Genomic DNA, 12,362 nt, shown 5'->3' on the forward strand with positions numbered 1-12,362 from the left:
TAATAATTTTTTTTTATAAATGTATCTTATTTAATAATAAAAATGGTAATAATGAATTTAGTGAAATTCTAATTATTATACTAATACATGAATATCTCCTTTTACATGTATTAGTAAGTTAAGCAGTTAATTTTACTAATTACATATAATTCCATGTATTATCTTATTAGCTTATAGGTTCATCTCTCAACATCTTATCCCTCAAATAATTTTTAATTATCAATAGCTATTTGACTAAATAGACCACATGGATCCAAAACTCTACCAAAAAATGGAGCTTAAACTATAATTTCTCCTTGATAGTTAGACTCTTCAAACAAATTAATCAAAATTTAATATTTTTAATAATCTCTACATTAAAAAAAAATTAGTCAGCCCTTATCTTAATTCGATACAGCAAAAAGAAAAGAAAAAAGGAAATTGTAGTAGGACAAGTTGTATGCAAGGTTTGTGAGTATGAGAACCTATGGGCAAATACCATTGATTACCATTTTTAATTTTCAAGTCATAGAATTGGATTTGAATAAGTACGTTTCAATTTCGTACTATAAATATTCCCATTCCCATTTCCATTCTCTTCCACGAACAAAATCAACAACCCTAGCAACTTTCTCTCATTGCCTCAACATTCTAATCACTCAAGTCTACTCTATTTACTCTATCACCAAACAAAGAGATAACTAAAACAACACTGTCACTACTTTCGCCATTTCACGCGAAACCATGTCGTCTTCGGAATCCCAAGAACCCGCGCTTTCGTCGGAAACACAGATAAGCAAAAAAGCCGCTAAGAAGGAAGCCGCAAAGCAAGACAAGCTCCGCCGCCGTCAGGAAGTCGCCGCCGCCACCACCGCCGCCGCCAACCTCTCAGTCGACGAGACTGACCCCCTCGCCGGAAACTACGGTGATGTGCCGTTGGTGGAGCTGCAGTCGAAGACTCCGGTGGACGTCAGCGCATGGACGCGCGTGGAGTCTCTGGCCGATTGTCTCTCGAACCGCACGGTCCTGATCCGAGGGAGAGCGCAGACGATTCGACCGGTGGGGAAGAAAATGGCGTTCTTGGTGATCAGAGAGAACGGTTTCACGGTGCAGTGCTTAGTGCAGGCGCAGGCCGATACGGTGAGCCCGCAGATGGTGAAGTTCGCTGCCGCACTCAGCCGCGAGTCTATCGTTGACGTTGAAGGCGTCGTTTCGATTCCCACATCTCCAATCAAAGGCGCTACGCAGCAGGTTTTAGTTCTTTTCTGTTTGTTAGGGTTCACGAAATTTTCGATTAGGATACTGCAATGCTCTCTCCGTAGTAGCAGTCATGCAGAGTTTGATTATTTTTTTTAATACAATGCCAATTAGAAATGATATGAAGATTCAAATTATTGAATAGTGCTTTTTGGTAAATGGTATTGTAGTATTGTAATTTGAAGGTGTAGTTTTGTTTATTTATTTATTTGGTAGGTTGAAGATTAGTGGTTGAATTTGAAATTTGTGATTGTTTTCGTAGGTGGAAATTCAAGTGAGGAAGTTGTACTGTGTGAGTAGGGCTGTCTCTACTCTACCGATTAATCTTGAGGATGCTGCAAGGAGTGAAGCTGAAATTGAGAAGGCTCTTCAGGTAGTTTAATTAGATGTAATTGTTCAGTTGTGTGATCGATGTGTTGTTATTATTTTGATCTTCCTTTATATGTGTTTTAATGGGATTTTTAATGGGTGCAGGCTGGTGAACAACTCGTTCGTGTTAATCAGGACACACGATTGAATTTTAGAGTACTTGACGTGCGAACACCAGCTAATCAAGGAATTTTCCGCATTCAGTCTCAAGTTGGAAATGTAAAGCTTGCCATTGTTGATGTTATTTTGAAGAGTTTGTTTTATTGTTTTTAAATCATATTACAAATTTAAGTTTGTTGAAATAAATGCATTCTGAACCACTCACGTAAGAAGTGCATATGCAGTGTCATGCTCAGCTAAATGGTATGATTAACTTCTGGTTGCTCTGTTGGGCAGGCATTTAGACAATTCTTATTGTCTGAAGGTTTTTTTGAAATCCACACTCCAAAGTTGATTGCCGGATCTAGTGAGGGTGGAGCTGCCGTTTTTAGATTGGACTACAAAGGCCATCCTGCCTGCCTGGCTCAGTCACCCCAGCTTCACAAGCAGATGTCAATATGTGGTGATTTTGGCCGTGTTTTTGAGATTGGTCCTGTGTTTAGAGCGGAAGATTCCTTCACTCACAGACATCTGTGCGAGTTTACTGGTCTCGATGTTGAAATGGAGATTAAGAAGCATTATTTTGAGGTATATTTGGCTTGTAAGCAAATGTAATGTGTTTGCTTTTGAAACTGTTGAGACTTGAATGGTTAACTGATGATTTGAGATTTTGGGCAGGTGATGGATATAGTTGATAGATTATTTGTCGCTATGTTTGACAGTTTGAACCATCATTGTAAGAAGGATCTGGAAGCTGTGGGGTCTCAGTACCCATTTGAACCTTTGAAGGTACTTATTCTTTATAATCTTAACTTATCTCATGTAGTGGATTTGTTGTGCTATTAGCTGTGTAGTGTTTAGTTGATTTGTTTTTCAATAGTTATGTGTTGTTTTTGTATCTGATTTGACAATGTCCCTGTGAATGTGCAGTATCTGCGACAAACTCTGCGGCTAACATATGAAGAAGGGGTTCAGATGCTCAAGGTAAGGTTTATAAGTTTCTAAACTAATTAACTTGCAAGTGGTAGATTAAAAAAAGTATGATGGAATAATGGTGATGCCTGAATCTTACTTTATCCTATTGCATCGTATATTTCATGATACTGTGAAGGGGGGAGGGGATGTAAGCACTAATGGGAGTAGCCCAAGCACATTTTAATCTATAGCTTAGCATACCAAATGTCAACTGTCAACAATCATGCTAAAGTCTTTATGTGGAAGTGGAAATGAAAAAAAAAAGACATTTTATTTGTATTAATTGTGGGTTGTATGTTATTGCATTATGTTTATGTGTGTGTATACTAGATGTGTGCGTGGGTGGATTATGCAGATGGTGGTTTTGTTATTGGCTGTGTATTGAGTGGGGAACCATTGTGTGCTAAGTGCTTGCACTGCAAATCTGGTCACCAAACCAGATTGTTTCTGTAATACAATCACCATTTTGTGTTTCTAATTCCTGAGTCCAACAACTATTGTGGGAAATGTCATTTAGACAAATCCTAGTTGGACAAATTTCAGCCTATTTTTTATAGCCACAGAGCCTACCTACAATACCAATGTGACAATGTCAAACTCTTCATGCTTAGTCCCACGAGTCCTCCACCTTGTCTTCCTTCTTGACTCACTCAAAGGCATATCTGAATCAATCGGTTGATACATATGTTATAAACCAAATCATTCCCAATATGAAGTATTGGATATGTTTGTTGAGTCTCTATGTCATGGTCTTCTATGCTTGTCAAAGAAAAATTGTCAGTTTGGGGTCCAATAAAGCATGACATTACTGTGTTGTTTGTTCATTGTTGCTTGGTTGACTTTATTAAGAGGGCTTCTTCAGACAGTCATCTGGCTGGTGAACCAGTTATTACCTGTAATCGTTCTAATTGTTCTTCTCTAAGTGGTGTGAGAGGTGATGATCTGAGGCCTTCCTGCCTACTTGTGTTCTTATAGATGGTTCTAGGAGTTCATTGGCCTGTTGAATCCTTGATCTCAAGACCCAGAACAGAACTTGGCCTATACTGAAACTATTAGGATAATAGGAATTTACAGTATGCATGTCTTGCAACTAGTAATGATTTTGCTTTGTTGCAGGATGCTGGAATAGAAATTGAACCTTTTGGTGACTTGAATACTGAAGCGGAAAGGAAATTGGGCCAGCTAGTTTTAGAGAAGTAATTCCTTTTCTCAGTTTTGACTAAAATTTTTCTTTGTTGTTGTGAGTTATTTTTTAAAATAACTTTTTGACTGTTATTCTATTTATAGATATGGCACAGAGTTCTATATCCTTTATCGGTACCCTTTGGCTGTAAGGCCATTTTATACGATGCCCTGCTATGACAATCCAGCATACAGTAACTCCTTTGATGTCTTTATTAGAGGTAAGTAATAAGTTATTTTGTCATACAATGCCTTGATATCACAATCTGGTGCACATAACTCATGATGTCTGGCTTAACTGTCTTGTTTCTTCAAAGATGTGTTTTATGTTACTGTTCTGTTATTTGACTTGAACTTCTGTTGATTCCTTGTCTCTTAGGTGAGGAGATAATTTCAGGAGCTCAGCGTGTTCATGTGCCAGAATTTTTGGAACAACGTGCAGCAGCTTGTGGCATTGATGTCAAGACAATATCTACATATATTGATTCTTTCAGGTATTATTTATCTCCTCTTCCTTATGCAATGTTTCATAATGCTTACATTATGTGTTTGGGCTCCTACTTCTTAGCTCTGCATTTCTTTTTTGGTCTATAAAACATTGTCTATCAAAAACTAATTGCTTGATTTTGATCATTTGCAGATATGGTGCACCGCCACATGGTGGCTTTGGAGTAGGTTTGGAGCGTGTAGTAATGCTCTTCTGTGGCCTAAATAATATTCGCAAAACATCGCTTTTCCCTCGTGACCCACTTAGGATTGCACCATGATAAAATTATATCCAAACAGTATAGCTCAAATTCCGAGTCTTCTCAATTTTTGTTATGGCAATGTTTTTTCTGTTTAATCCCAAAGATATATATTTAAATTCAGTCTTGGAGCTGATATTTAGCCGTTTATACCGTACTCTATTTCTCATGTTTGACCTGGTGTAATTGCCATTGGGTATTGAACTGACCCAACTTCAGAAGGATCATCTTGCCTCTAATTAAAATCCAGGTTAATCAATGATAAATTTCATCCCATGAGCTAAAATGCACTGAGAGATCATAATTTGATGCGCTTGTTGTCGACGTGGCGGTGGAGGAAGTTGCTGAGTGCTTATGCTTCGTGGCAGACCATAGAAAATATTGATTTAATTTGATATACAAGTCACTGGTTACAAAAAACAATTGTTACACAGGATAATAGATAATATAACATAATCCCATTTGCTAATAATCATCATTATTTAAAACCCAAAATACCCCAGTTTTGCGAACAATTTTTTTTTTTTGGTCCTGCATAAATTTATATATAAGAATTGTATTTTAGTTGCAGTTGCATATTTTATTAAAAATAAATAAATAACCAAATGCATGATACAATGGACTATGCCACAGGATATAACATATGCACTACCAACCCCTATTATGAAGTAGTAGGCCAAGGGAAGCATTCCCGCCAGTAGTCTCTTCAATCTTCATGTTGCTCTATACAATTAAGTTGCCAAGCCACATGTCGTTGCATCCATTTGACATACAAATAAATCAACTAGTGTGCGTAGTTTCACTTACTAATGCCTGCAGTCTTTTGTTTTGGGTACAGCCTTGTATATATATTTTTTATACAGACTAATGCCTAAATTCTAGTAAATGGGATGTAATTTAAACGACAAAAAGAATTGTCTAGCAACAATTCATACTTTGCTTATTATCTAAATGCTGGTGTCTAATACATTGCTTATAAATACTTTTCTCGATATGAATCTTACTCATTTCATTTTGAGAGATAACTCTTGATCTTTTCCTTGTATTTTTAAAACTGAGTTAAATTAAAATACAATCATAATGTAAAAGTTTTTCCCATTTGAGATACTAAAGCTTTATATTGGTTAATTAGTAATAAATTAAAAAGGTACATGAATAACATACCTACAGCATACTTTCTCCTACATTGTTATACTATGTCTGCATTCAAATTTTAATTAGTATGAGAGTAGGAAAAGAAATACAGAAAATTTGTTGCATCTAAAAAAAGTATATAAAAAAAAAATGAATACCAGCTCAAGCAATGAAAAAAGAGAAAAAGGCATGTGATAGAAGCCTAAACTTAAACTTGACTTAACAGGCTCAAACTAAAGATTAAATACAGGTTACAACTACATCAAAGTTAGACTTGAAAAAGAGTGCTACATATCAACATTTAGCAAGTTATAGGTATATAAACTAAAAAGTACATAAGCAAGATGTTCATAAGTTTAAATTACTAAGACTTTTTAAATAAATAAGTTACACAAACATAAAATTATTCTCTCTTACATTCTTGAACTGAGTTTGCACTCAAATTTTAATAACATTGTTATCTAATTACAGATTGTTATATAATTAATTTTTTTATAATAATTATTTTTAAAAAGTATATCTAAAATATGTTAAAATTAAATTCTTTAACAAAAATCTTAAAAATCAATCAAATTAAGTTATTACATTTTTTAAAAAAAATATAAATCAAACACTGAATAAGATAATTATTCTTATTTAGAAGAAATACTACTACCCGACTAAATCCTATTTTAATCTATTAAATTGTAAATATTGATATTTTAATTTTATCACATTTTAATTTAATCATTAATTTTTAAAATAATATTTCTTTAATTCTTTCTGATATAAAATAAAAATAATTAAAATAAACCAATTTTTATAAAATTAAATATTAAAATAAAGATATTATAAAATCATCTGAAGCAGTTGAAGTTTATAATTTTAGGAATTAAAACGGAATTTTAGTGGTCGGTCCCCAAATACAATACGCCCTGTGCGTGCGTGTAATCTGTGACTTTGTTTGAGAGACAGAGAGAGAGACAGAAAATGGTGAAAGGAAGCGAAATGGAAGGCGTTGAAGTACATGAAGCTGTGTTAGATACACTGAACCGTACTTTGGTGAGCCTTCGACAACTTGAAACTGAGTTACCCCAATTCCTCTCTCTTTCTGATCCTCAATTCCTCGCTCAATTGCCACTCCTTCAACGTGCTCACTCCCTCTTCTCCCTCGCCAAACTCGCTTCCACCCTCTTCTCATGTTTGTTGCAACCTCTTCAATAATATCACTACTTTTTCACTTTTATCTATTTTTTCATTCCATTTCATTTCTTTTTTACATTTTTTGTCTTCAGTGAAATTGAGGTGCAGAGGGATTAACCCTGTTGATCATCCTGTGAAATCCGAGCTTGTAAGTGCATTTTTGCAATAATGGGTCATTTGGGTATGCTTTAAATTATGCTGCATGGTATGTTTTCCCGGTAAAGTTTCAACCTTTGGTTATGCATGCTGTTTAAAGTTATTGCTTTTCTGTTCCCCAGGACAAGATTAACTTGTTACAGAAGAAACTTGAACGCCTTCCGCGTTTGAGTGAAGGTAACTCTCGTGTTTCTACTTTCTTCTTCATGAACTGTTTGTTAAGTGGGTTGAGAATGAATGGTCCATGCTGCATCATACCAAGATTAAGTACTTATTTTGAAATTTTAATAGCATACTTTTGTCAGCTTAATTAAGCACTTTTGGAATAAATTCTTTTTACATCAGGGCTTATGTCATAAATTAGAAAATTATTTTGATAAGCTGTACCAAGAAGCTTATTCAAATAAGTTACAAAAAGCTTATGAGAGTCGTAAGCTGTTTCTATAAGCTGCTCATAAGCAGGTCCTAATTCTTTCTTTTGGGTGTTTTTGGATTGTCAGTTCACGTTAGCAAGGTTCTTTTTGGATTTGATTGGATGACTTGGATTCTGAGTATCCTCTTTGTTGAACACTCCTTAACTTGCCTTGTGTATGTGTTGTTGTCTTTCATTTTGAATCTCGAATCTGGCTGTGAAGAACTGGTTATATCTTGCAGCACAGAGGCAAGACACCAGGAACACAAATGGAGGGGATGATCTGCAGATGAAGGATGAGGAATGTGCTGGTCAAAAGAGGAAGCATCCATCTTCTGAACAACAAATTGATGCCATGGAATCCCTGGAGAATAAGGCGGAACTTCTTGGTGATAATAAAGGAAGTATTAGGGGAGCAATAGTAATTGACATTTCAGATGATGATGATGATGATGATGATGATGAGCTACTTGCACGTTGATTTGCCAAATTCTGGTAGAGCTTCCTGTGATGTCCTCATTTACTCTTTTATGAATTTTATGTCTCTCGAATTATATGAATTTTGGTAGAGTAAGTGGATTCTGGTCTCCAATTTGGAGTATGAAGAATATACTCTGACTCTGTCATAAGGAACTATGATCCTACACATGTTAGGGGATCTTTGTAAGTTCACAGATGCATCTGTGGATCCTCTACATATATTTGGACCAACAGCTATTAACATTTATGTATTGCAATTAATTAGTGGAGTGACCATATGAAAACATTTTACTACTTTTATTATTATTTAATAGTTGAAGTTGTAGATTTGTCTTTCAAATGTCTTGTATGTGGAGATTGTTCCAAATTTTCGTCATGGATCTAGCGTCAGTTATCATCAGTAAGTTTTTGGAAGTTAAAAATTGTTATTATCAATTTTAAAATGTAGCAGTTCAGAGAAACATAGGGTGGACTTATATAGACATGTAATCATTGTTTGAAATTTAGGTAGAATATCATAGATGCAACACGTGTCTATATTTGGCTTAAGTTATGTTTTGAAATGTTATTATTTGGAGGATGATACAGAAGAGTAACAACCCAGCTAAAATTGGAGTTTAGCAGTCATTGTTGTTGACATCAGAGGAACCTGGGTAGACTTGAACTGACAAATATCAACAAAATGGGGCACCTATTATTTGTCAAATACTAGTGAATAGGAAACCTGCCATATTTTTGCCTTTTCCTCCCTTGGTAACTCCAATGTCACAATGTTGCAGGACTGGAATCGTATATGCTGCCTAGCCTAGTAAATGATAGGAAATAAGTACTATAATTAATATTAAAGGAAATTAGAAATTAAGCAACGTTGGAATATGAGCTGTGAGCTGATATAGCTGCTTATATCTTTCCAGTATTAGCATTGATTTGGATCAAATCATTTACTCAAACCTGTAAATGGATAAAAATATCCAAGTTATTAACATGTCAACTTGTGGACAAAGAACCTTTATGAAGTCCAAAGAGAACAAAATAAAGACCCCTCTATGGAACTCAAGGATATTTTTTTGGGCCATTGGAATAGGTTACACAGTTGATAACCCTCTCCATTATTATTGAAGGCAGCACAGTTGTTACTTTTTTTTAAAAAATTTAATATTGGTTAAATTTAACTGTTTAGTTTGCTTTTACATAAGCAAATGCTGCTCCAAGTCTAACAGACTCGTGCTTTGTTAGCCTTCCAATATCACATGCCCTTTACTGCTGTCATTTAACATGGAATCTGTGATGAGCTATGCTTTGTTGGTATTGGCAATAATGCTTTTGTAGTTATAAATTTAAGGACCTGCCTCATGTTCACATATTAAAGTCCCAAGTTGGAGGTTGAACTATTGTAACCAAATATACTCTTATGGGTAATTAGACTTAACCATTCTTTATTGTTAGCCATCTTAACAAGGTGGATTCATTTGGACAATTCAAAAAGTTACACCGGGACCAAGGTGTTATCCCATGGCTTATACAAGATCTTTCGATGGTTTTGTGGTGTCATTTTCAAAATCTTATACTCTTAAAAGTAGAGCAATGGAGTCAAATTCATATTGCATTTGCAACCAGTCATTATTAAGTTTTAGCAAAAGTTGGTAATATAGTTTTCTCACTAGAATTTGTTTCCCGATATTTGGAGAATCCTCTATGATTGAGTTCACAACTTAGCATAATTAATGTGACTGAGGGGACGATGGTTCCTGGTATTTATATATGAAGAGCTCCCATTCCCTAGCTGGTTTTGAAGTAAATTAGGTATGTTTGTCACATTTAAATTCTCCCTACCTCCTGTTGGAGTTCATTGCTAGGAACACTAAGTATATTTAGTCTGTGTATGCTTCTAAAGAAAAGCAAAGTATGAACATAATTAATTCCCTTGTTTATTTTTATTATTATTGTTCACAAGTAACCCCCTCCTTCATTTGCTCTTGAACTGATCTATCATTAAATTGTGAGGAAAAAAAAGTGAATTTATTACTTAAAAAAAATCAAAATTTTAGGACTTCATCCAAGCCTCTTTCTTTGATTGTAAGTCACAGTTCATTTCATTTGGGGGTGGGGGGGGGGGGTTGGAATTATTTACATTCTACGTAGATGGACCTTTGCAAGAAAAAACTTGACTAAGTGGGTGTTTGCTCCTTATGTAATTGTGATGGCAAAATAATGCATGGAGCAAGCTGCTTATTGGTTATATGTGTTTGATTATTTTATTTGACACCAGTTTGTTTTCCTTGCATAGTAATCATTCCCGAATAGTGGCACGGAGTGACCAACCCCAAAACACTATAGCAGATAGAGTTTAGGGTCGCTATTCTGAAATTTTAAATTAAGTTACGCACATGCTGAAAAATATAAAATTAATACACAAATTAAAGACATATGCATAATTAATGATAAAAAATGAAAGTTTGAGAACATAACACATGCCAAATGTCAATAACAATAAAATAAAGGAAGAGGTAGTTTCTTTCTTGTGACTGATTGGGAGGAGCAGTCATTGCTTCTGTATTAGGCCTTTAAATTTGGAACAAAACAGAGAAGGAAATAAGTAATAAACAATGAAGGGAGATAGAAAACAGTGTTCAGTCACTAGAAAATGTTCGGGTTACGTCAAAATCTTCGTTGGAGTTGAAAAAGACGACTGAAAAACATCTTATAATGTCAGAAGCTTTGTCAGATGAAGATGACCAGAAATGTTTGGGTCACGTCAAAACATGTCTCCAAAGATGAAGATGACAAGAAATTGGTCAGAAATAGTAACTCTCGATGTTGCACTAGAGAAGCAAGAGGAACCGAAAGCATGTCCCACTGAAAAAGCAAGAGAAATAGAAAGGGAGGAAATGTTAGGGCTTAACAAGGGGGAAGATATCAGAAATGGAAAAAGAGGGCAAAATTCCAAGATTATCCCCCTTAAAAGTCAGTCCGATGTTCAAAAAGGGAGGATAAAGTAAGAATTTAACCTAGGAAATGAAATAGCACCTGCGATGGCCATGATTTGCTCTGTTCTTGGCCGCAATTCACAGCATGACAGTTGCTATATTGAAATGTTGCTATGGCCACTATTGATTACTATGTTTCCTTGTGTGTTCATAATTCTGCTTAAATTGAGGAATCTGAGTTTAAATAAAGAAATGTATGATTTTAGTATATGTAAGATTGAAGTTTGTGGTTTTAGTCAATTAAAAACCAGTCTGACACTAATGCTATTAGTGATCCAATATATATAATGGCTGCAATAGACAAGTCTAGCCATTATTTATTTTACGGTTTTTCTAATGTGTGTCTAAAGGCACACAAAGAAATTAATAAATAGTAAGTTTTTGTTGGAAATTGTATCATTTAATGTCATCAATGTATTGAATTGTGATATCCTGTGGTCTTCAATAAAATTGTACTATATATAGATTCTCTGTGTCATTGTATATACATTGGAAAACCCATTTATTTTATACCATTTATGAATTATTGGCTTACCTGAATTTGCAGAATTTTTGAAAATTAGGTCCTATTATTTCTTCATTTGTCCTGCCTGAGATATTTGCTTTTGTATTTTATTTTTGCAGTATATTTGAACATGAAGCTGTGTTAATGGGAGGTTATATCACGTAGTCATTGTTGCTATCCATACTTTTGGATAATGTTCTTATCAATTCTTGGCAACATACTCTCAATGCTGTTGTCATCAATCAAATGGCAAGTGGGTGGCATCCTGACATGTTTTCACCTGTCAAGTGTTAACTATCCAAGGTGCTCTGTATGTAAAGTTCCAATATCTTTTAATTGTATTCTAAACTTATCATTCCAGTTGTGTTTAACAGTTATCCAGTTAACATCGCAGTATGCAATAGGCAAATGCTTGTGGTTTGTGTTGCTGAGATAACTGGGAATTTTAGTTATGTTTTATGATTAGATTTACACTTTCAACTTTGTATATGGTTCAGCAACTACCCCCATTGAATTATTTGGTCCCACTCGTTATCAATGGGATCAAGGATACTTTCAGCAAGAAATATATCGAAGAGTTGGTGCTGGGCTAGCCGAAAATCAAAGTTTATCAGAAGCTTGGTCTAAAATTCCTGAAAAATTAGCTTTTTATGAAGTCAGTCCATTTAAGGTTGTGGTTTTAACTGGAATGCTAGCATATTAAGTGGTATGAATCCTCATCATCTTGAATCCTTGGGTACAAGAAACAAGGACCCAAAATGTTGAGGACACTACAAGGGGTTAGTCAAACCTTAAGTCAAAAAGTTCAATGAAGAACCAAAGAGCAAAAGCTATCAAATCTGGATTTTCCAGAAAAAATAAATTTCGATTCATTTGCCTTTGAATACAATTTAGTTTGG

General features: G+C 34.9%; 2 protein-coding genes across 2 annotated transcripts; both read left to right on the top strand.

Annotated features, from left to right (window-relative positions):
- The first annotated feature begins 577 nt into the window (after window positions 1-577).
- On the top strand, window positions 578-4,887 carry LOC113846635 (aspartate--tRNA ligase 2, cytoplasmic-like). The gene is made up of 10 exons (XM_027475123.1): window positions 578-1,230; window positions 1,499-1,609; window positions 1,711-1,824; window positions 2,002-2,292; window positions 2,383-2,493; window positions 2,635-2,688; window positions 3,796-3,875; window positions 3,967-4,082; window positions 4,241-4,355; window positions 4,502-4,887. Exons 1-10 carry the CDS (start codon window positions 724-726, stop codon window positions 4,626-4,628), a joined length of 1,626 nt encoding a protein of 541 aa, XP_027330924.1. The 5' UTR covers window positions 578-723; the 3' UTR covers window positions 4,629-4,887.
- A 1,716-nt stretch (window positions 4,888-6,603) lies between these two features.
- Window positions 6,604-12,072, top strand: LOC113847858 (nuclear nucleic acid-binding protein C1D-like). Its single transcript, XM_027477158.1, has 5 exons — window positions 6,604-6,921; window positions 7,016-7,071; window positions 7,202-7,256; window positions 7,734-7,986; window positions 11,583-12,072. The coding sequence occupies exons 1-4, from the start codon at window positions 6,711-6,713 to the stop codon at window positions 7,970-7,972; spliced, it is 561 nt and encodes a 186-aa protein (XP_027332959.1). The 5' UTR covers window positions 6,604-6,710; the 3' UTR covers window positions 7,973-7,986; window positions 11,583-12,072.
- The last annotated feature ends 290 nt before the right edge of the window (window positions 12,073-12,362 follow it).

This window comes from Abrus precatorius, unplaced genomic scaffold (genome assembly GCF_003935025.1).
Source record: "Abrus precatorius isolate BTA unplaced genomic scaffold, Abrus_2018 Scaffold8, whole genome shotgun sequence".
Classification (NCBI taxonomy): domain Eukaryota; kingdom Viridiplantae; phylum Streptophyta; class Magnoliopsida; order Fabales; family Fabaceae; genus Abrus; species Abrus precatorius.

Excerpts from the sequence above, each read along its gene's own strand:
- LOC113846635 (XM_027475123.1), top strand. The coding sequence starts at position 724 with ATGTCGTCTTCGGAATCCCAAGAACCCGCGCTTTCGTCGGAAACACAG. Across the intron at positions 1,610-1,710 it reads AAATTGAGAAGGCTCTTCAG|GCTGGTGAACAACTCGTTCG; the intron begins GTAGTTTAATTA and ends TAATGGGTGCAG. Across the intron at positions 2,293-2,382 it reads TTAAGAAGCATTATTTTGAG|GTGATGGATATAGTTGATAG; the intron begins GTATATTTGGCT and ends GATTTTGGGCAG.
- LOC113847858 (XM_027477158.1), top strand. The coding sequence starts at position 6,711 with ATGGTGAAAGGAAGCGAAATGGAAGGCGTTGAAGTACATGAAGCTGTG. Across the intron at positions 7,072-7,201 it reads ATCCTGTGAAATCCGAGCTT|GACAAGATTAACTTGTTACA; the intron begins GTAAGTGCATTT and ends TCTGTTCCCCAG. Across the intron at positions 7,257-7,733 it reads CCTTCCGCGTTTGAGTGAAG|CACAGAGGCAAGACACCAGG; the intron begins GTAACTCTCGTG and ends TATATCTTGCAG.